General features: G+C 32.6%; 1 protein-coding gene across 1 annotated transcript; it reads left to right on the plus strand.

Annotated features, from left to right (window-relative positions):
* The first annotated feature begins 17,403 nt into the window (after positions 1 to 17,403).
* Positions 17,404 to 21,373, plus strand: LOC118066655 (uncharacterized). The gene is made up of 4 exons (XM_035082897.1): positions 17,404 to 17,589; positions 18,086 to 18,701; positions 19,391 to 19,450; positions 21,321 to 21,373. The coding sequence occupies exons 1-4, from the start codon at positions 17,404 to 17,406 to the stop codon at positions 21,371 to 21,373; spliced, it is 915 nt and encodes a 304-aa protein (XP_034938788.1).
* Positions 21,374 to 22,854: the final 1,481 nt, after the last annotated feature.

Raw genomic sequence — 22,854 nt, forward strand, 5'->3', positions numbered from 1 at the left:
TCAGTCTAACTTTCATCAGACATCATTAGTGAGCTTAAGTTGGTCTGACTCAACATCATCGTTGCAAAAGGCGCGAACGATGTCGGCTTCGACGCCTAAGGGCCTCATGGACAGACACACACACACACAAGATATACATAAACAACTCGCTTGTATCTCTGTGACTGACGCCAACACACACAAACTCAGACTACTCCTGGTCCAGAGACCAGACTCGGAAAACTTACAACTTTTCAGTGATTTTCTACTCATCAGACAATTCATCAGTGAACTTATTATCAGATATATCAGTAAACTCTTTGCGTGAAATACCAGTAAATTCTAAATCAAAAATCTCAATGAACTCAAGACTGTACTCAGTTTTCAGTGAACCCATTTCACACAGTTATCAGACAGACTCTCTAATCATTATCTCACTTACTACTGTTACTTTAGTGATTAATAAATCATTAGTTGCTACTGTTAAGTAGTGTCAGCCGATTCATTTACACCTGTTCAACAGTCTCGACTGATCTAGCATTCAACCATGATAAAAAATACATCGTATTATTAATTTTAACTTGTTTATAACATCAGTGAAATATGAATTCTTCTCGATTCAACACTCTGTTTCACATAAAAGCGATTTTAAAACTTCACAGTTTCCTTGTTTCTAATGTCAGAAAACTCATTGTAACATTGATGGAGAAACTGGGTAGTTTTTCATTTCTGTCTTAAATTTCCCTCATAACGTCTCCAATCCGTAAGCCAATTAACTGCTATAAAAGCCGGCATAAATCATCACTCTTTGGTTCATCGGCAATCAAGACCTGATATGAAATTCTCTCGTTTATGAGTGAAATGAACGAAAAGAGTATTTAGTGCGTCAAAGTCTCCTTAAGGAAGCACCCCTGTCTACCTTTATCTATGCTCACATTCTGTCAAGCCAACATTATAAGTTAACTCTTCGATCCTTAACTAAAGTTGCTGATCAAATCTATTTTTTATTGTAAGCCGACACTGCTGTGCAGTAAGTATTACAGTAAGCTATACCATCGCATTAATTTCATTAACTGAGGCGTGAGTTTTCGTAAGATGAAATTCATTCGGACAATTCTAATGAATAACGAATTCTACTAGTATTACATACGAGAAGAGAAAAGCCCGGTTAGTCGGAAATCTCTTGATTAGCCTTTGGGCAGTTTTAGTAGGACACTTCAAACACTTGAAGAAAAATTTTGCAAAAGATTTATGCTATACAATGTTTATTAGTATTTTAATCAAACATTTGATCTTAAATTTCTTTCGTACACTCATGCGATTTTTTCATTCACCAAGTGATAAAAACATTTTATGATTCCGCGATTATAGCAAGTGAAATTTTGCGTAATTTTACAATTTCAAACATTTTTCGCATGTAGAACAATTTGAAAATATCTTCAAACGAAAGCGACATAGCGCCGTTTTTTTCTGCAAGTACCGGACGATATCTGTTTTTGGCGGATTTCACTTACTTTTGTAAAAAAGTTTACATATTAGATTAGATGATACTGATTTTAAAAGAAATTATAAACCTACCATATCGCGGAATTACCGTCGTTACTCATCTTTTCACAAAAGATCAATAAATAACAATAAATGTTTTTTCGAATTTATTTTCTTTTTCCGTAATTTTAGTTCAAGCAAAGCGCTTATTAACATTAAAATCGATGCTAAAGAAACTATTCCTTTCCTTCAAAAGAATCCAGCAGGAAAATCTATAACCCAAAAACCAAAAATTATTCTTTGATGGAACTAATTTTAATGGAAAGAGTATCAAAATTTACGAGATATGTGTCTTTGCAATCTTTGAAATGACATTAAGGACAGTAAACAAAATTGCAATTTAAAAATTTTTAATTGTTATTGATCAATTATTTATAGTCACAATAATCACTGAATAAAATACGTCGTAATTAAAGACTGAATAGTTCGTGATTAGTCAAAATCCTTTTTTTGTTATCGTCATGTGAATGTGACATATTTAAATCATTTGAAGAATTGTAACATTATTTTCTCATGTTTATCTTTAATACGGAAGTAAATAGATATTTTTGCCTCTGATATTCGTTTCGATTTTGGTTAATAGTCATTATTTCATATGTGTATAAAATCGTGTGCTTGAAATAGGAATATTATTCTCTTCTATTCCAGAAATTCATTAACTGTAATGTTTGAATGTATTTCAATTATTTAACATATTTATTTAAAATATATTTTAAGAAAAGCTAAAAATGAATAGCAATAAAATTCAAGGATTGAGGTTAACGATTATTACTTGATTTTTTTTCTTTCAAGTTTTCTTAAGATTTCGTTAAAATAGAAAGGATTTCGAAGAATAGTTGAGGAAATCAACTTTTAGATATCTTATTGCTTTTGGAAAACCCACGTGGTGAAGAGGAATAGAATTCTGAAAAAAGAGAATACGTGACATAAGAAAAGCATTAGCTTTCCAAAAAAGGAAAGACCATACAAAGAGACTTGTGCGCGCCTGAAGCAAGGGACTTCTAATTATGTCACATTCGACTGGATAAATACGTAAGGTTTGATGTATTAGTCAGTTGTTAGAAAGAAAAGATCGAGATCAGATCGTCGTGGAACATTTCTTGAAATCGTAAGTCTTGTTTTGTCTGGAGTATTGTATTAATAATATTTCAAAGTTTGTAAATTTTTGTATGAAGTTCAAATGATCGTCAGATTATTTTTCAATTGATATTTAACTTAATTCACGAGTGAAAGTGAATAATTGCGCTGACTGAAACATCGAATAAGGACCAATTAATTATAATTGATCTCGACCAGAGTAAAAGAAATCATCTATTGGTAACGTTTAAATTGTTGTTATAACTTTTCAATAATTGTTATTCAACAAATTTTGTTATTGCTTTTATATATATCACACTTTCTGTTGGGCCTGTTCGGCAATTATAAGAGTTGCCATATTATGCATTTTATTTTCAGGTCCGGATGTTCATTGTCAACAAACATTGTTGAAAAAGTAATGATATTAACTTCCCAGTGGGAACTTATAGTAATGGGTCCGATTGTGCGAATCCCGAATTTTGACATATCTCCACGTTTTAAGGTCCCCAGAGTCGAGTACGATCATTTTCCACTGGACGTCTGTGTGTGTATGTACGTATGTGCGTGCGTTCGTTCGGAATCTTCTTGGTCGATTATCTCGAGAACAAACAATGATATCGATGTGGGACCAATTGCATTCGACGCGTAATTATGTAACTCAGAATTGATTAGGTTTTCAGCAGAATCAATCAAGCCATTTTTTTTAGCAGAACCAAAAAACTAGCAAAAATGGAAAACGACCTGAATTTTAGAATTTATAAATTATACCATTTTTTAGACAAAATTCAAAAATCTTTTAAAAAATAAGAATATTAAATGATTAGAGTACTTGTATAAAAATATGATAGCCATATTTCATAGAAAAAAAAAAATTTTAAAAAACAAAATCAGTGATGAAAGAATTTTAAACTCTTGTTAGGATTGAAAAAATACCACTAAAGACGCATAAATAGTCAATAATAGTTGTTAATAATATGGAATTGTGTCCATAACAATTGAACATTGTTACTAACAAATGATTATTGATCATGGTAATATTTAAATAGAAAGTTTTAAATTGTTATAAACATAAAGAATAGGGATCCATTCTCTATATATGAGTCCTTTAAACGCATAATTTTTTCTTTTACTAAAAAAAAGCTACCAACCGTATAACATAAATAGAAACTCACTTGTTTGTTTATAATAATTAAATCTGTTGTAAACAATTGGAAACTGGTTCTATTCGAGGTGTTTTTTCATTTTTTCCACTGGGAAGTTGGTCGCGTGGTCCTTTCGGGTCGCACCCAGACCGCTGCAAAGCACTGATATTTTTTATCTATTTGAAAAAAAATTTTACATTTTTTACTGTCTAATTTGGGTCACTTGTATAACATATGTTAGATGTTTGATATTAGATATCTAACATATTACGCGCTAAGGTTTATGTATACATAAACCAAGAATTTATATCTACATATATATATTGATGACTTGTGTCGCTCGAAGAGACATCTCTCTTTTCTCACATACCTATTCAATCCGTTAAATATTCCTTTTAACTTAACGCAGTACAATTATCGTTTTTGAAAGGATCACATATTTTTTTTTCATTATTGCTTCGTGTGAATAATTAAATCAAGATTTATATTTTTCTATCCATTTCCCGTTGCACTTTATGTTGGTGACAAAAAACCTGATAATATGACTAGATATTTGGAACAGTTTGTGACTGAAATAAATCAATTGCAGCGTGATGGAATCCATATTAATGGTAGGCCTCATGAGGTTCGTGTAAAAGCTTTAATTTGTGATCGACCTGCACGTGCTTCGGTGGAGTGCATAAAAAATCACAATGCTTATTCTTCCTGTGAAACATGTGAAGTGAAGGGTAAAAGAGATAAAAATGTTTGTACTAGACTTCATGCATCTTGCTTGTTTGGAAATTATGAAGAAGTATTTTGGTGATTTGTAGCTTGATAGTCGAGCAGATTCAAAATTAAGTAACGTAGGAAAGAACCTACTCTCGAAAAAATGTGTTACATTGAACATGCATTCGTTAATCCACCTAGCTGATGATGCTGCATACTTACAAGAATCAATTTCATATTTCACCGCATGTCCATTTGAAAATTCTTTGGGCATAGTTAAAAAACTTTCAAGAAGTGGAAAAAGTCCCTTAGGCTAAGTTTGTCGACGACTTCACGAACGATATCTAGCTTATTCTGATCATTCGAGTGATCCATCAAGTGACATAGAAGTATTAAGCAAGAAAACCATGAGTAAAACAATAATTAAGAAATTAAGACACAAAAATTGTATTTTAACCATGAGTCATCCGAAAAATACAGTACTAATAGGTCGTGATACAGTTTTACAAATTCGAGAAATATTTTCTCTACCACCTCTCCATGCTATTCAAATAGAAAGAAGAAAATTAAGAATGTTACGACCGCTTTCAACGTATCCATATTCATCCGATAATTCAAAAATGTGGAAAGTATCAAGAACTGAAAATGATATAATCACTCGTTCCTTGAATTCATTCAAATCAAAAATGGTTACATTTATTATTGATAATGAAAACAATAATACAGAAATCATTCACACAATGCCACTACTTCACATGGAAAATTGACAAATTGTATGTGTATGTGTAGGATACTTAGTGAAATGAGAAATACAACAAATTTTTCTCAGAATATAATAACTATTAAAAATGAAGAAATTTTTAATAACGCTGTTCGAAATCTTCAGCCACCGCCAAAAACATGGTCTTTTCATCGAGTAGAAATCCGGGGATATTCAAGTAAATTTTTTTTTACATGTGCTGTACAGTACATAGATGAAATTAAACACATTATATACATAGACAAAGAATACTTTCGAAAAATTTTAATCATTTACGTGAAAATCAATTAAAAAGTAAAAATTTATTTAGAGCAATTAAGTGACTGGGTTATTGATATTTTGTTCAATACACTTCATTTATAGATACATATGCTATTGGCCTCCAAAGGTTGGATGAACTTCAAGTCAAACATTTTGCTTTCACGACTGATGATACTGATAATAATAAAGAAAAACAAAAAAGTATTGAAAAGCACTGTCGTTTAAATGGACTAAAAACTTCTGGAAAAAAAAGTAGGAAAATTATTATTCGAGTGTCAAAAACACTTTGAAGGATGAACAACTAAGATAATTGTTCTTGCTTTTTTGTGTTCTTCTCTTAACTTGTTGAAATTTTTATCTATGTGACAAAGCATATTCTTATTATAATAAGATTATTGATTTCCATGCAATTCTTGCTCTTCAAAAAGGTCCTTTATGTATTTTTATTTTGATAGATGATTCCAATGAAGTCCAATCAAAAGATGTTCAACCAACGAAACCTAAGAATAGAGAAAATTGTGCTGAAAGTAAAGCTGGTAAAATTATTTACCCATAATTATAAGTAATTACTTTTACATCATCGTATAGAAAAATAACATAATTTGTTTTTACTTTTTTAGCTATTGATAGAATGCAAACGGCTATTCTGGATTGCTTCAATAAGTTGTTGCACCAAGTTGGAACCCTCCAGTTAGAAATACTTGAGATCAAAGCCGAAATAGAGCAATCCAAAAATTCTATGCAACATTCACTAGCTAATCTAAATAGAATTTATCAAATTGAAGGATACGACGTGCCATTCGCAAACTTGAGTGATTTTGAAAAATTTGATAAACATCTGAAAAAGAACGCTGAATTACGACAAAAATGTGTAAATATCCTCCTGTGGATGTGTTGAATTTTTTATTTTAAAGTTCACATTACAACGAACTAATCATTTCATTTAATGTAATTTAAATTGTCTTTTGTAGATATCTATTATGTATCTATATTTAAATTTATTAGCAAAACCAATGAAATCAATATAAAAAATAGCAAAAAAATTTCTCAAGAAAGAAGTTTTAGAATTTTACACGGTCGTTAAAGGAAGAAAAAAAAATAATATTTAAAACAACATCCTTCTACTCTTGTCTACATGGTAAGATAAATATTACCGATGAAAATTTTCTGCAAATTTCAGACTTCTTATAAAGCAGTTATGTAATTGTTACAGATGTTCTTATGAGTGAATTCGCCAAATCTTCATCTTATACAATCAATGATAATTAATTCCAAAAAGATATTAGCAAAATGATTAACAACTCTGAAGACTGGGATGGAGGCCACAAAGATCGTAATTCTAAAGAAAAACAACAACAAAATGAACAACCTAAAAGGAATAAACGAACTATATCGAGCAATTCATCTTCTGATCAAGAATAATTATTAACAAGTATTAAAAATTTTCCTGTATTGGAATATTCATTAACGGCGAATTTTGTTGAATAGTTTTACAAGTTATGATATTTGCGATCAGCAAATTATTTTTCTTTTATAAATAAGAAGCTGCATAAGACTGCTATTCATTTTTATTTTTTTACTTTTTTTAGATTTGTATGATGTGTTTGATCACTTTGATGTTAATATTGAATAGGTAATGAAAGAATTACTTATTTTAGATAGTCACACTGAAACTAAAAATATTGAAATTTATGTAGTAGGTGTAATTAACAGGTTGGTGCAACAGTTTATTGAAATCTTGACTGTACCAAACATTTTATTCTGCGATTTTGTACTATTTGATATGAGTGTGTTTGATAATGAGATAGGATGAGTAAAAATGCTGGGTTAACTCAATCATGGATGTACTAAAATTATTTAACACAGATAAACTTTATTAAACAATAGGCAACAGTAATTACAGTTTAAAGTAAAGGAGTTTATGAGTTCACTTGAGTTCATGGAAATGATGAGCACTGTAGTTACACTAGTGAATAAATGTTTGAATGTACTACGACGTGGGTTGTAAGTCCACGCCGTTCACAATGAGTTCAAGAATTATGAATACTATTATCTATGAGTGTATTGAGCACAAGATGAGTTCAGTGAGCTACCGAAATCAATTTTTGAGCACTGATTATGATCTCGATGATTACGTGAATAGAATGAGTTCAGAACAAAGAAAAATGAGTGCGTGTACGACAGCTACGATCTAGCGCCGGTGAGCGCGGTTCAGCAACAACTCATCGACAATCGAGTTTTATTGAGAAAATTCGTGAAGCCCGGACGTCAGCGTCGTTGAGGGGTCCTTATTGGTCCGAATGATGAGTGTTCTGATTGGTTACCGGCCAGGTGACCAGATTTGAATTATGGAATTGAGTGAGGTTAGCTCTTCAGTAATTAATTACTGAACAGAGTGAAATAAAAAATGTCATTGTAATCCAAATATAATATTGTAAAATAAGACAAAATAACAACTTCAGAGAATTTATTAATAGAGAAAGTGTTTATTAAAGATTGACAGCAATTAATTAAAACGAAAGAATACTTGCGGTTAACGCAACTCTCAGTCGACAACTGGAGGATAAATACAAGTATTTTACACTTCTCCCGATCTTCTAAAAATTTCCATCTGGCCATTCCTATTAGTTGAGTAAAGTATTGGATTCGGCCAATAATTAATAACAAAAAACCTCTAAAGAGACTAAAATGACCTAAATTAAACTAATAACGTGATTCTATACAATAAAAGATTCCTTAAAAACTAATCATCCGCAAGTCAAATTAAAAATTGAAAATCTTAATTTTCATCTTCAATTCCCCTTCCTATCTTCTTTTTTATCAGGAAGAACCATAAGAACCCAAAGAGTAGGAAATGCCAAGAACTGGAAGGTCATGAAACTAAACAAAATAAAAGTTCACAGAATCAAAGTTCTTTAAAAATTTCATTTTTAATCATAAATTCAATGTTTAATTAATAATTAGGTTATATACACGACTCCATCCGTGTATATCCTAAAGTAACTTCACGGGAACGCTCCAGGACAGACGTGGATTTAAATCAACTATCAAATGATCAATGAGAGCCAACATTCTGAGACTAGAAGTTACAAAAACCCTGAATTCAACAGAAATTAGGAATCCAGAAAGAGTCAAAATAACTAATCGTCTTCATAAGGAGCGAGTCTATTCACATGAACAACTTTCAAACGACCATTTGGAATTTTATGAATTCGAAATACAACATCATTAAGTTAGTTTTTGATAATATATGGACCTTCCCGCTCACATTGAAGTTTTGGACATTTTCCTTTAACTCTTTCACGGAGAAATAACCAAACTTTTTGACCGACATCAAAAGAAAGAATATTAGATTTCAAATCATATACACACTTAAGTTTTTCTGATTTAATTTGCAACTTATCACGTACATTATCATGAACAATCTTCAATGGTTCACGAAGATTAAAAACAAAATCCGTTATAGAATTATCCTCAGAAGAATTATCTGAAGGATTAATTCCTCTAAGAAGATCAATGAGCAACCTTAATTCACGACCTAACATCAACAAAGTTGGTCAATACTCAGTAGTTCCATGTCTTGAAGAACGATAGGCCAATAAAAAAAAAGAAATCCACTTATCCCAATCTTTTTGATTCTTACTAATAAATTTGGACAAATATTGAAGAGTAGTTCTATGCAACCTTTCAACTAAACCATTAGATTAAGGATGAAGAGGTGTGGTTCCTGTCTTCTTAATACCAAAAAGACTCATCACCACGAATTTCAAAAATTGTTTTATTTATACCAAAATTACCACTAGAAGGAGAATTATGAACCTCATGAATTGATTTATTCACTTTAGCTCGAGAAATAACAACCTGGAAAATAATATAAGAAAGATTTGGAGCTTTCCAACGTTCAACTAAAACACCATCTTTCAATTCCAAAGAATTTCAATTTCAATAAAGTAAATAAATTTTAAAAGTAGAATCCAGATGTGAAATATCATTAAACTCGAAAACTTCATTTCCCTTTTTGAATTTAATAATTAAAATCAGAATTTTGTCGTTATTTTGAAATTTTATCTGATCAGGATCATTTTTAAAAGTATTGTTCGTGTGTCAGTGGCGAGTGACAGTGGTGCTCGATTAATTGAGTTCATAGATACTTTGTACGTTCCTGAGTTACGAACAAACTTGATCTCGGAAGCGAAGATTACGAATAAAGGACACGAAGTGATATTTTGCGAGAATGACGCGTACATTCAAGATGAACGTGGTAATATTTCAATGATTGATGTGCGCCAAGGTGATCTATATTACATGCAAGAGAACACTGAATATGCGAAGGCGGCCAAACAATCTGATTGCTCTGAACTGTGGAAGTGGCATGAAAGATTGGGTCACTTGAGCGGGAAAGACTTAGTAAAGCTTATCAAAAATGGAAAAATACCCGCGTTTGATATAAGCGATGTTGAAAAATTGTCGTCGTGTGAAGTAGGCATAAAGAGAAAGATGACTGCGATACCTTCCTCAAAGTGTAGAGCACCATGTACAAAGACATTGAACATTGTGCATTCCGATGTAGTTGGTCCTTTCCAGACGGAGTCGATTGGTCGTGCACAATATTTTGTGACATTTATAGACGACAGCACAAGATGGTGAGAGGTGTACTTTTTACGACAAAAATGTGCGGTGTTAGAAGCGTTCAAACTTTATCAACAACTTGTCGAGAAACAAACGGTAAAAAAAGTGAAGTTTCTCCAATCCGATAATGGTCGTGAATACTGAAATATAAATTTGAATGAATATTCAGCTAACCAAAGTATTCAGCGCAGACTAACGATTCCCGGTACTCCTTAGCAAAACGGAGTAGCTGAGAGAATGAACCGAACGCTGATGGATATGGCGCGATGTTTATTGTTACAGTCTGGTTTGAGTGTGACGTTTTGGGCAGGAGTGATAGCAACAGCTTGCCATGTACGCAATCAATGTTTTTCAAGCGCTTTGAATGGACGAATTCCATATGAAAAATAGACTCGAAATGCACTTAAGGTCAAGCATCTGCGGGAATTTGGATCGCAAGTGTTTGTGTTGGACAAAAACCCAAGCGAGGACAAACTAGCACAAAGATCAATAGAAGGATTATTTGTTGGATATCCTCGAGATCGAAGGGGATACCGCGTATGGGTTACAAGCGCTCGACAACTCATAAATGCGCGTGACGTAAAGTTTGTCGAAAAACCGTCAGACTATGTGAAAAATAATGGTGAACTGAGAGAGTTATTGTTATCAAAAGATCTACCTACCGAAAACATCGACAAAGGTCCGAGAGTTGTTGAATTTCCGCCATGCCCCCCTTAAGTCGAGAAGGGGAAGACACCACAGCGCTCTACTGTGCCACTTATCACAGTAGAGAGGGACGAAAAATTGCCTAGGGGACCCGGAAGACCGCGTATACAGCGTACCGGAACCGGAGGGCGACCGAGAAAATTATTTTCAACTAGAAGCCGATCGACGTCACGCGGATCAGAAAATGTGAGTGACACAAATAGCAACAACGAAGAGTATGAAGATGCCAATGCGGGTAATGACGATGTCAATGCTGATGCTTTCGCAGGAGTCGTTAAAATTAGTGTTCAAGAAGCATCAAAGAGTGATGCGTGCGAGGAATGGGAAGATGCAACGGAATCAGAAGTGATGAGTTTGGTGAAAAATGGCACTTGGTTTATTGTAAAGTGCGATGACAGAAGAAATGTAGTTGGGTGTCGCCGAGTACTCAGAAACAAACACGGAGCCGAAGGAAAAATTGAGCGAAGAAAGGCGTGACTAGAGGTCAAGGGATACAGTCAAAAGTATGGTGTCAATTACTATCAAACATTGTACGTCTGGATTGCTGTTAGCACTCGCAGTTTAAAACGATCTTAAATTATTTTAGTTTGATGTCGTGACGGCGTATTTAAATGGAATATTGGTAGAAGAAGTTACCATGCGAGTTCCTGAAAATTTGGTAGAAATAATGGAGAGAATTATGCGTAATCAAGGTGCGAAGGCGAACATAAACATTCGAGTGAGTAAAATGCTGGAATGTATACGTGAAGGTGGTAACGCGTGTCGACTGAGAAAGGCGCTATACGGCCTCAAACACGCTGGTCGTCAATGGTATGCACGGCTAAGTCAAAAACTATTGAACGTAGGACTAAAATCTACAGACTGTGAGCCGTGTTTATTTTATGGTGAAATAGGAGATACGTTGTTTGTGCTAGTGTATGTGAGCGACATGATTATCGCTTCTCAGACAAGCGAATGTGTGTTAGTACTGAAGAATCTCTTGTTGGAAGAGTTTGAAATCAAGGATCTCGATTCAGCGAAGTGTTGTCTTGGTTTGGAAATTTACCAAGAAAATGGACAAATCACTTTATCGGAAGCAGGTTATACTTTAGGTTTATTGAACAAAAATGGAATAAGAGAGTGCAATTCTGTAACTATTCCGTCGGAAGTGAATGTCCGTTTCGATGTTAAAAGTGATAAGTGTGAAGGATGTCCATATCGCGAATTGGTTGGCGCATTGATGTATCTTTCTGTTGTAACGCGACCAGATATCTCTAACGCTGTATCAAAGTTAGCACAATTCAACAATAATCCACGAAAGTTTCATTGGAGCGCGTTAAAGATATCTCGCGGGAACTGTCAATGTGGAACTCACGTTTACGAAAACAAATGAAGCGATTTGTAGATTCGCCGACGCTGACTGGAGAAATTGTTAGATTGATCGTCGATATGCCTTTTCACTCAGTAGAGCAGCGAAAACCTGGAAATCGCAAAAACAACGAACTGTTGCGTTAGCCTAGCAGAAGCAACGAAAGAAGCAATTTATCTGCGGAATCTTCTTAGTGAGCTCGGTTTGCAAGAACTCACAAATCTGGTCACTTGTGTGAACAATCACGGTGCTCAGTGCCTAGCGAGTGACCCAGTGATGCATGGAAGAACAAAACTCTTCGATATCAAACATCATTTCTTAAGAAAAGCCGTGAGTGCTGGTATAGTAGTGTTAGAGCATTTGTCGACTGAAGGAATGATCGCAGATACGATCAGACTGTACAAGAGAAGACCTTTTTAAACTATGTTCATAAATTCAATGAAGGTGGCAGGAGCATTACACAAGCCAAAAGGAAGAACCTTAAATTGCCAAACCTCATTCCAAATACAAAAAGCAGTTTTAGGTCTATCTTCCGGAGCAACTTCAACTTGCCAATATCCACGTTTTAAACTAACGGTAGAAAACCATTGAGCACCAAGAATCATATACAATATGTCTTCCTGCTGTGGCATTGGTGTTGAATCTTTAACTGTGACATCGTTTAGTTCACGATTGTTAACACAAAATTTAATTTCATCACCTTTTTTTTGAACAAGAACAACAGGAAAAGCCCAAGGACCATTACAAGGCTCTATTGCATTTTGTTGCTTCATTTCCTCCATAACAGAATCAACCTTATTCCTATAATGTAAAAGAATACGACAAGGAGCCTGTTTAATAGGAAGTGCATTTCCAACATTTATTTTATGTTGTTAAATTTTGCACTTTCCTAAATCAAAAGAATTTTCTGCACAAATATCTATATTCTTTAATGAAAGTTCTTCAAAACGAAATTTATTATTGACATCCAAAAATTTTGAAGATCTTTCAAAAAAATCTAAAACAAATCCTAGAAGTTTATTCAAAGAAAAACTAATTCTATTAATTGAAGCAACTTTATTACCTTTTAAAAATTTTTTATCAAGAAGATCTTTGAATTCAGTAAATAAACCAGACTTGATTAAGAAATCTAACTCTAAAATACATTCTTCGTCAATTTTAGCAAATACAACCTCTAAATTAACCTTAATATTAAAAAACCTTATTTCTGCAGTCTCAACAAAATCAAAATCAAATTTATCACCTGAAAGTGTAAAAATACAATAATAAACAGAAGAATTATTCGAAACAGTTACCTTCCCTTTATACAAAGAAAAATTAACAACCGTAATATCAGCAGCAGTATCAACTGTCATGATACATTTCTTCCTATTAACTTCTCTTCTAAGTGAAAGTTTTGGTTTAAAAGAACCAGAAGAATATAAAAATTAATTGAATTAATTTTTAGTTTTGACGAAATTTTTCTTCGGATGAACTACTTCAGATGAATTATTTCTATTATCTTTTTTTAAATTATTTATGAAATTCTTATTTTCATTGAAATTATTATTATTATACTTATCATTAAAATTATTTTTATTCTGACCTTCAAATGTAAAATCTTCAATCGATTCGAGCTCTAAAGCTCTCTGAGTTGCTAATTGAAGAAATTCAATTCTCTCTGTACGAAGAGAAAATTGTAACTTCAATTTTTTTAACCCAGAAATGAATTGCAAACCAGCAATTCTATCTCTTTCTTTGGCATGATTTTTTTAGATATTTCTCAAAATTTACTAACAAAAATATTCACTGCACGCGAAACGAACCACTTCTGGCACCAATGTACAATAAGACCAAAGAACAACTTCAGAAAATTTATTAATAAAGAAAATGTTTATTAAAGACTGCCAGCTATTTATGAAAACGAAAGAATACGTGCGGTCGACTCAAGTCTAAGTCAAAAACTGGAGATAAACAAACTTTCCCCTCGTTGCTATAAACAATCTAATCGTCGAGCAATCGTCGTTAACTAACAAACTGTCGTTAGTCTTGAAGTCATTAGATGGCGACATACAAATATTTTACCATATATATTTTTCACTAAACAAAACTTGTCATATAACCCAGGCTGGATCTACAGTCTTATTAGGTTCTAATGTTATTTTATTAAATGGGCATAAAATTTAATTCTTTGTATGGACCTGATTACGATTTCAGTTCCGGGACGGAGGTTATTACTCAATACGGCTCATATCTGCCAAGGCGTTACATTTTAGATATGGGCCGTATGAGATGTTAGTAGATAAGCAGGGCCGGTTCTGGATCACTCTGCAATACCGGCCAAGTCAAAAAAGTGAGTTCTGATCTGCACTAATTACCGACCGCGATAACTTTGACGATAAGTTACCGACTTACCGACCGTAATAAATTATCGACAGTGCGATGAATTACCGACTTACCGACCGTGATAAGTTATCGACACTGATGAATTATCGGCAGCGATTTTTTTTTACCGATCCTGATTGGTGATAAATTATCTTCAGCGATAATATAATTATATTAGCAAAAAAAATAACCGTAGAAAAGAAATGGCTGTGATGTATCTCAAGGATGTTAGATGATTGGGAAAAGGTTTTAGAGTAAAAACAATTTCTCGTTCAAGTTAATTTTTTTTTTTTTAAAAAAAAAATTATCATATATTTTTTCTATTTCATAAAACAATAATGATCCCTTGAATGATGTTTCCCAAGTAGCATTAATCTACCTGTAAAAATCAAAATTATTTCCTTTAATAACTTTTTTCATATAAGTAAAACTAGAAAAAGTAATCATAAAACAAGACTTACAGTATCATAACCATCATCATAGTCAGTGGAATCATCATCATAATTATCATCGTCATCAATTGTTGGAGGTGAAGGAGGTAGAAATTCTACCTCACTATCCTCCGATGACACAGTCGCTGGAGAAGGAGGTAGAACTTCTACCTCACTATCACTGTCTTCGACAGTGATGATTTCCTGGCTTAGAGATGTCGCCATGACGGAGATGTCTTCTTCTATCCTGAACTATATGACGTCACCAGGGAACGTTAGGCAGGTAGCCGTTACGCCACAAAGTGTAAGGGTAGCGTCTTCTATCCCTCCCGTCTCTTCCCAATGATCTCCAAGTGTCATTAGAATAATAATTTCTAGGAGGGTGATCGGTAGGTTTAACCAGGCCTCCGAGAAAATAAAAATGCACATCTTTTTCTAAAAAGTAATAACGATTATGATAGATTTTTTTCAAACTTAAAAAAGAAAAATCCCCCACTTGATAAATTATCATTCAACAATTCATGAAATTCACAATTACACTCAATAAATAATCATATTAATGCATAAAAATTAAAATAAACACACTTTTTATACTTGAATGAAGCAAAAGTCACTACTTACTTGATATGGTTTGATCAGTTTGACTGTCGAAAATGAACTAAATATTTTGTCCTATGCATCATACACCATGGCTAAATGTTTATATTTGTCAAAGAGGCCAATGGTAGAAAAATCATTTAACGATATTGATTTAAATCTATATAGAGGGGCCTTGATCACATCACTCAGCATCAAATAGAGAAAAGATAGAGAAAAGAATTTGACACTAAGAAAAAATTCTCACTAAAAAAAATTTATAAATGACATTTTTTTCTTTTTAATTATTAAAATAGTTTGTAAACGATCTCTACTATGGATAAATAATTTTAGACACATATTTTTTCGATTGGATTTTTAATTAAACGTGTATTCTTTGTCGCTCATGCCTCTGCTATCTTCCTTTCCTTTTTTCAGAAATAAAAATTACACATTTTTTATTTTATGTATTTGAATGGATAAATTTTTCTTTTTTACAATCAATACAATTAATTCTCAATGTTCTTGTATGATCTAATGACATGTAATGTTTGTAACATTTACGATGCAATAAGATATCCCTATCGAGTTGAAAATATTCCGGTAATTTATCCCAAATATCGTCGATGTATTCTGGAACAATCTTCAAGGAAAAATACTTTGGAATACAAGCAATACCTTCACTTGACATTTTTGTTATATTTTTCAATAAACAATACAATTTGAATGACTTCTCAAATAGGGTTTTTTCATGAAAATTTACCATATACCATGCTTTTAGAATTTTTACATTCTTTTCTGTACATTTTTTATTTTCTCCATTATGCACCTAACAATCTCTTAGATGATTCATATCCAGAACATGTAGCGAAGGACATCCAAGTTCATCCAAATTAATTACAACTTTTGAGTTGTCAATTAAACTTTCTAACCATTTTTTCTTTTCATCTCCTTTCACGTAAATACGGTCTCGATTTTTTAACAAGTATACGAAGAATGTATGGAAGTTCATCGTATGGTATTGATCCAGATTTCCATGGAATGCCATGATAATTACGTATCAACCACGAATTTATGCATTTATATTTTTCAGGTAAATATTCCCACTGACATGGCGGTTTAAAAATTATCACTGAAATGTCTTCCATACCATCACTATTATCTTGGATTGTAATAGTCGCCAATTCTTTCACTAAAAACTGATTATTTGGCTGCTTAAAACCTTGAACATCTAATATCATTTCCGTGATGCGCTCAAAAATTTGTACACATGCCAAAATGTAAAACCCAACGAAAAGTTTTTTGGTAAATCATCTATTCATATGTTTATCCCCACTTTAAAATTATAACATCTAATTTTATTGTTTGATCACTACAACGATTGTCTATAAAATTGTATTTTTTTTTTTCATTACATGTATAATTTTTGATAGTCTGAAATGTTCAACGAGAATGATGATAAAACATCATGCAAACCCCTCAAGATTTTTTCTTGGAAAATCAAGCAAAAAATTTACATGATCTCAGGGATGATTCACAGCCTTGACATGTTCTGGAAATTTTCAGCGAGAATGATAATGAAAAATTATGCATTCGATTTTTTCTTGGAAAATCGAGCAAGAATTTAAATGATCTCAGGGCTGATTCACAGCCTTGACATGTTTTTAAAGTTTTCAGCGGGGGATGATGATGAAACATCATGCAAACGTTTTTTTTTATGCATGCTTTAATTTATGATTGCATCACAAATTGAAACATTCTGGAATCATTGTTTTGGAGGGAATGAATTGTATTTATACCCATGCAACTCATGTTTAAAATCACTTATCAATTGAAACTGTAAGGAATACATCGTTATACATAATTCAAACGGTAAAAATGGATCTATCAAGAGTAAATAAAATTGCCAAGTGTGAGACGTACTTACCAACCAAAAAGATGGATACATTAAAACCGTTTAAAACGTATAAAAATACTGATTTAAAAGAACTTGAAACTGTGTATGGAACAAAAGTTGTGCCAACAGTTAGAAATAGCTACATGATATTTTCACCTCCAAGAACGGTGAAAATTTTGGAAAATTATAAAGAATTTGAAAAGTTGGTTGAGTTGGCCGCTGACAACAGATTATCATTGCTGTACCATGGTGGAGCTAACAATTCTTTTGAATTCATAGTTAATGATGAAATATAATCTAAAATTTTACAAGTCAAGAAAAAAAAATATAATGGATACAATTGATGAAATCTAAATCTTACGATAATCAATGTAATCTAAAAAAAATTTTCATGTTACAAAAATAATGAATGCAATAAATGAAAAAAAAAAAATTTCAAATTATTGTTCTTTTGATTTAAATATTTCCCCTCTCTACATTTCAAGAAAATCGTTATTTAATAGAAGTTAAGTTTGGTAATTGATATTCTCGAACTTTCAAGAAATTTCTTTGGATTATGGCACTCATTACAAGGTCATCCAAAATCCTATATAAATCTTTTTAAACACGCTTTTTTATCATTGTAATTCTAAAGTTTGTCTAGTATAGTCGAAAAAAATAAGTGCATTAAACTATTTTTCTGATTTAATTAAAATGATGGAGGTGGCTTATACTCTTCTACCATCTTCGAATCATGAATCTAGTGAAATCATTGATAAGTGGGTGCGAATTAGTAGTGACAATATTACTACATTAAACAGACATTTGCAATCGAGTGGTTTATCGGTTGGTGAAAAACAACGAATTCAATCGATAATTGCAGCACCCGCAACATTACATGAAAAGTTTATAAATCATTCAATCGTTGGAGGAAGCCTTCAATCAACAGAACAATTCATTCGGTGGAAAGATTTAGAAAATGTTTTCAGAAATCGAATTCGCACTAGTGTTGTCATGAACATGCAACATTTAAATTCACGAGACTTCTTATCGGTCGCTGAAAAGCTGATTACCGAAAAGTTGACAGATATAGTAACAAGTGAGGGAAATTTAAAAGTGAACTTTGTCCTTGCTTGTAAATTCAGTAATCAAACAAATGATGGAACAGTTGTAGAAATTAAGTACTTTAATGTTCAAAATGAAGCAATTTTGCCGTCAACAGACATAAAAAAACATTTTCTGAAAAATGTTGTTGACAAACTGCTAACAAAAGTCGAGGATTTCCAAGAACGAGATTCTGGTTGGTCACTTGTAGAAATTGAATATCTGCAAGTCAATATTAATCGTTCTCAACCTCAATTAGCTGGACAATCTACATTTATACCTCCACTAAAATTTATACAACAAAAAAAAGCAGTACTAAATATTAAAAACAACGATCAATGTTGTTTCTTTTGGGCTGTTACTGCAGCTCTTTATCCTGTTTTTGTAAATTCAACAAGAACAAATTCATATCCTGATTACAAAAGTGTGTTAAAATGTTAGGGTATCAACTGTCCCACAACCTTACATGATGTTCTAAAAATTGATAAACTCAACGATTTAGCAATAAACGTGTACGGTTTAGATGACTGTACGTATGGTTCAGATGATAATTGTGAAATTATTCCGTTATATTTACGTAAATATTATAAAGTAGATGAGTTATGTATTCACCTGTTAATGGTACAAAGTAGAGTAGAAGTAGGTGATGAAAATAATATTAATCCAGTTTTTCATTTTGTCTGATAAAGAATCTTTCAAGATTAGTTGGAAATCAAATTTCTAAAAATGCACACAAACTATTCTTATGTGATAGATGTTTAAATCACTCCAACATAGAAAAATCCTACAAAAATCATCAAAAAGATTGTATCAATATGAACGATACGCGAATTTCACTTCCGGAAAAAGGTGTTGAAATAAAATATAAAAATTTTCATTTCGAAGAGCCTGTGCCATTTGCTATCTATGCCGATCTTAAGAGTATTCTTGAACCTGATAATGAAGGTAATCAAAAGCATATTCCATGTAGTGTAGCCTATTATATGCACTGTACATATGACAATTTAAAATGTCGATTTAATCTTAAACGTGACGTTAATTGTATAAACTGGTTCATGACTGAGTTGAAAAAAATAGCTGAAACTGTCAAAACTTGCCTAGAAAACGTAGTACCAATTAAACCATTAACATTCCAACAGTTAAACGATTTTCGTAATGCAAAAATCTGTCACATTTGTAATAAATCATTTTTACATGATGGAACGAAAGTTCATGATCACTGTCACTTTACAGGCAATTATCGAGGCGCTGCTCATGTTAATCGTAATTTAAATTATCAAAATTTATGCATAATTCCAGTCATTTTTCATAACCTCTCAGGATATGACTCACATTTTTTTATTAAATCATTAGCTACATCATTTAAAGGTTATATGGAATTATTACCTGTCAATAAAGAAAAATACATAGCATTTACAAAAACAGTTGATCAGAAAATTTCCCACGAAAAAAGAAAAAAAGAAATATTTGATAAATTACGATTTATTGATTCTTTCCGATTCATGAGCAATAGTATTGAGAAACTTGCATCATTTTTGGATAATAACGCAAAATTAATTACCAAAAGTTTCTATCCCGAGCCAGATAAATTTCAGTTAGTAACTCAGTTGGGAAAAACTTGACGAACGACAACTACCTGACAAAACAAAATTCTATTCGAAACTCAACGATTCGGACATTTCCGATGACGATTACCAACATCCACGCCACGTTTGGGATCAATTCCAACTAAACACCCTCGGTGAATATTCAGATCTATATTTAAAAACAGACGTTCTTCTTTTAGCAGACATCTTTCAAAATTTTAGACAAAGTTGTATCTCTACTTTTGAGCTTGATCCGTTACATTACTACACTGCACCTGAATTAGCTTTTGATGCTATGTTGAAATATGAAAAAATTGAACTCGAACTCTTGGACAATGTGGAAATGCATAATTTGATAGAAAAAGGTATTAGAGGAGGAGTGGCACAGTGCTCAAATAGATATGCAAAAGCAAATAACCCGTATATGTGTAATGATTATAACCCCAATGAAAATATATCATATCTCATGTATTTTGATGTAAATAATTTGTATGGAGCAGCAATGAGTGAGTACCTACCAACTAGATCATTTGAATGGGTGAAAGATGACATCAATATTTTTAATATCTGTGAAATAATTAAAAATATCTCCAATGATTCTCCAGTTGGTTACATTTTCTAGGTCGATTTACAGTATCCAAAAATCTTACACGAGCATCATAAAAATTTGCCATTGTGTCCTGAACACCGTAAACCTCCAAACAGCAATAACAGCAAACTTATGACGACATTATTACCTAAACTTGAATATGTGATTCACTACAGAAATTTAAAACAATGTCTCGATTTAGGAATTTGTTCTGACTTGGTCTAAGGTACTCTATCGACGGCCTAACATTTTTCTCCCCACCGAATAATTAGATTGTCGAGGTCTCTCCTGCCAACTCATTTTCGCCAATTAGACAACTCTAATTAATTCCTAGAAGTATATATCCCTTCTCGAAGAGCCTAGAAGCTTCGAGAACGCAGAGTTTTCGAGAAACACGGACCGTAGTCTTCTGTATTCGCCGGTTACTGCAAGTATTCGTACGTAGCTCGTACTCGGACGACTCTTGGGCATCATCGGACCATGCCAACCCACAGACAACTCGTTGTAACAGTCAACTCGGTCCGTGTGTACTAGCAGAGAGTTCACGCAGTCGAACTCTCTAGTGAAAACCCAGACAACTCCTCAGACATGGACTAAATCACCAGTGAATCATCTATAGTGATGATTATGAACTCATCAGGCAATCTACCTCTTAAAAGACATCCTCAGGAAGCTCATGTTGGTCCGCATTAGCACCTTCTTACAAAAGGCACGAATGATGTCGGCTTCGACGCCTCACGGCCTCATGGACAGACACACACACAAGATCCATACACGAACAACTCGCTTGTGTCTGTGTGGCTGACGCCAACACAATGAAACTCAGACTACTCAAAAAAATCAGGCTACTCCTGGTGCAGAGACCAGTACAGGAAAATTTACAACTTTCCTGTGATCCTCTACTCATCAGTGAACTCTGTGTGAAATTTCCGTGAACTCAAGACTGTACAGACAATTCAAAGACTCTTTTATTGTTATTTTCCTCTTACTGTGATTTTAGTGTTTAATAAATCGTTAACTATTACTGTTAAATAGTGTCAGCCAACTCATTTACACTGTTCAAACGTCCCGACTGTTCTAGCATCCAAACATCCTAAAAAATACAGTTCACAAAGTCCCGACTTCTCACTCAGCCGACTCAAAGTCAGAACAGAATTATTGTAACCAAAATCCATAGGATCCTTAAATTTAATCAATCACCATGGATGAAGAAGTATGTAGATCTGAATACAGATTTACGAAAAAAATCTAAAAATGATTTTAAAAAGAATTTCTATAAATTAATGAATAATGCAGTTTACGGAAAAACAATGGAAAGCGTTCGGAAATATAAAGATGTAAAGTTAGTTACACAGTGGGAAGGTCGGTATGGTGCAAAAAATCTCATTGCTTCTCCAAAATTCCACAATAGTATAATTTTTGAAAATGACATGGTAATAATAGAAATGGAGCAAAAAAATATATATTTTAATAAGCCGATATACGTAGGATTTGTAGTTTTAGATCATTCAAAAATGTTTATTTATGACTTCCATTACAATTTAATTAAAAGACAATTTACAGACAATCAGGTAAAATTATTATACACAGATACAGATAGTTTGATTTATCAATTTCTCAATGCTGATATTTATGATTGCATCAAAGATAATATACATAAATTTGACACCTCAGACTATCCACCAAATAACCGTTTGAATATTCCATTAGTTAATGAAAAAATTGTAGGCCTTATAAAAGATGAGAATAAAGGTGAAAAAATGACGGAATTCATTGGTCTAAAAGCAAAAATGTACACATTCAAAGTTCAAAATAAAAAAGACAAATATAGTAAAGCAAAGGGTGTCAAAACTGCAACAATAAAATCTATAACATTTGATGATTACAAAAAATGCTTACTTAATCATGAAAAATTATGTAAAACGGAATATCATATAGTCAGCAAGAAACGTGAAGTACATACAATTAGTAGACAAATATTAGCATTAAGTTGGGAAGACAATAAAAGTTCTTTTAGCACAAACCATTGATACACTTCCTTGGGGTTATAATTTATATTAAATAGTGTGAATAAATTATTTTAAATATGAGGTTTATGTTAAAAAAAATAATTTGTAAGAAAAAAAATTTATTCAATAAAAAAAAAAAAATATTATTAATTATTTCCATTAGTT

The sequence above is a fragment of the Chelonus insularis genome, unplaced genomic scaffold (genome assembly GCF_013357705.1).
Source record: "Chelonus insularis isolate UGA/USDA-ARS -01 unplaced genomic scaffold, ASM1335770v1 contig_10_pilon, whole genome shotgun sequence".
Taxonomy (NCBI): domain Eukaryota; kingdom Metazoa; phylum Arthropoda; class Insecta; order Hymenoptera; family Braconidae; genus Chelonus; species Chelonus insularis.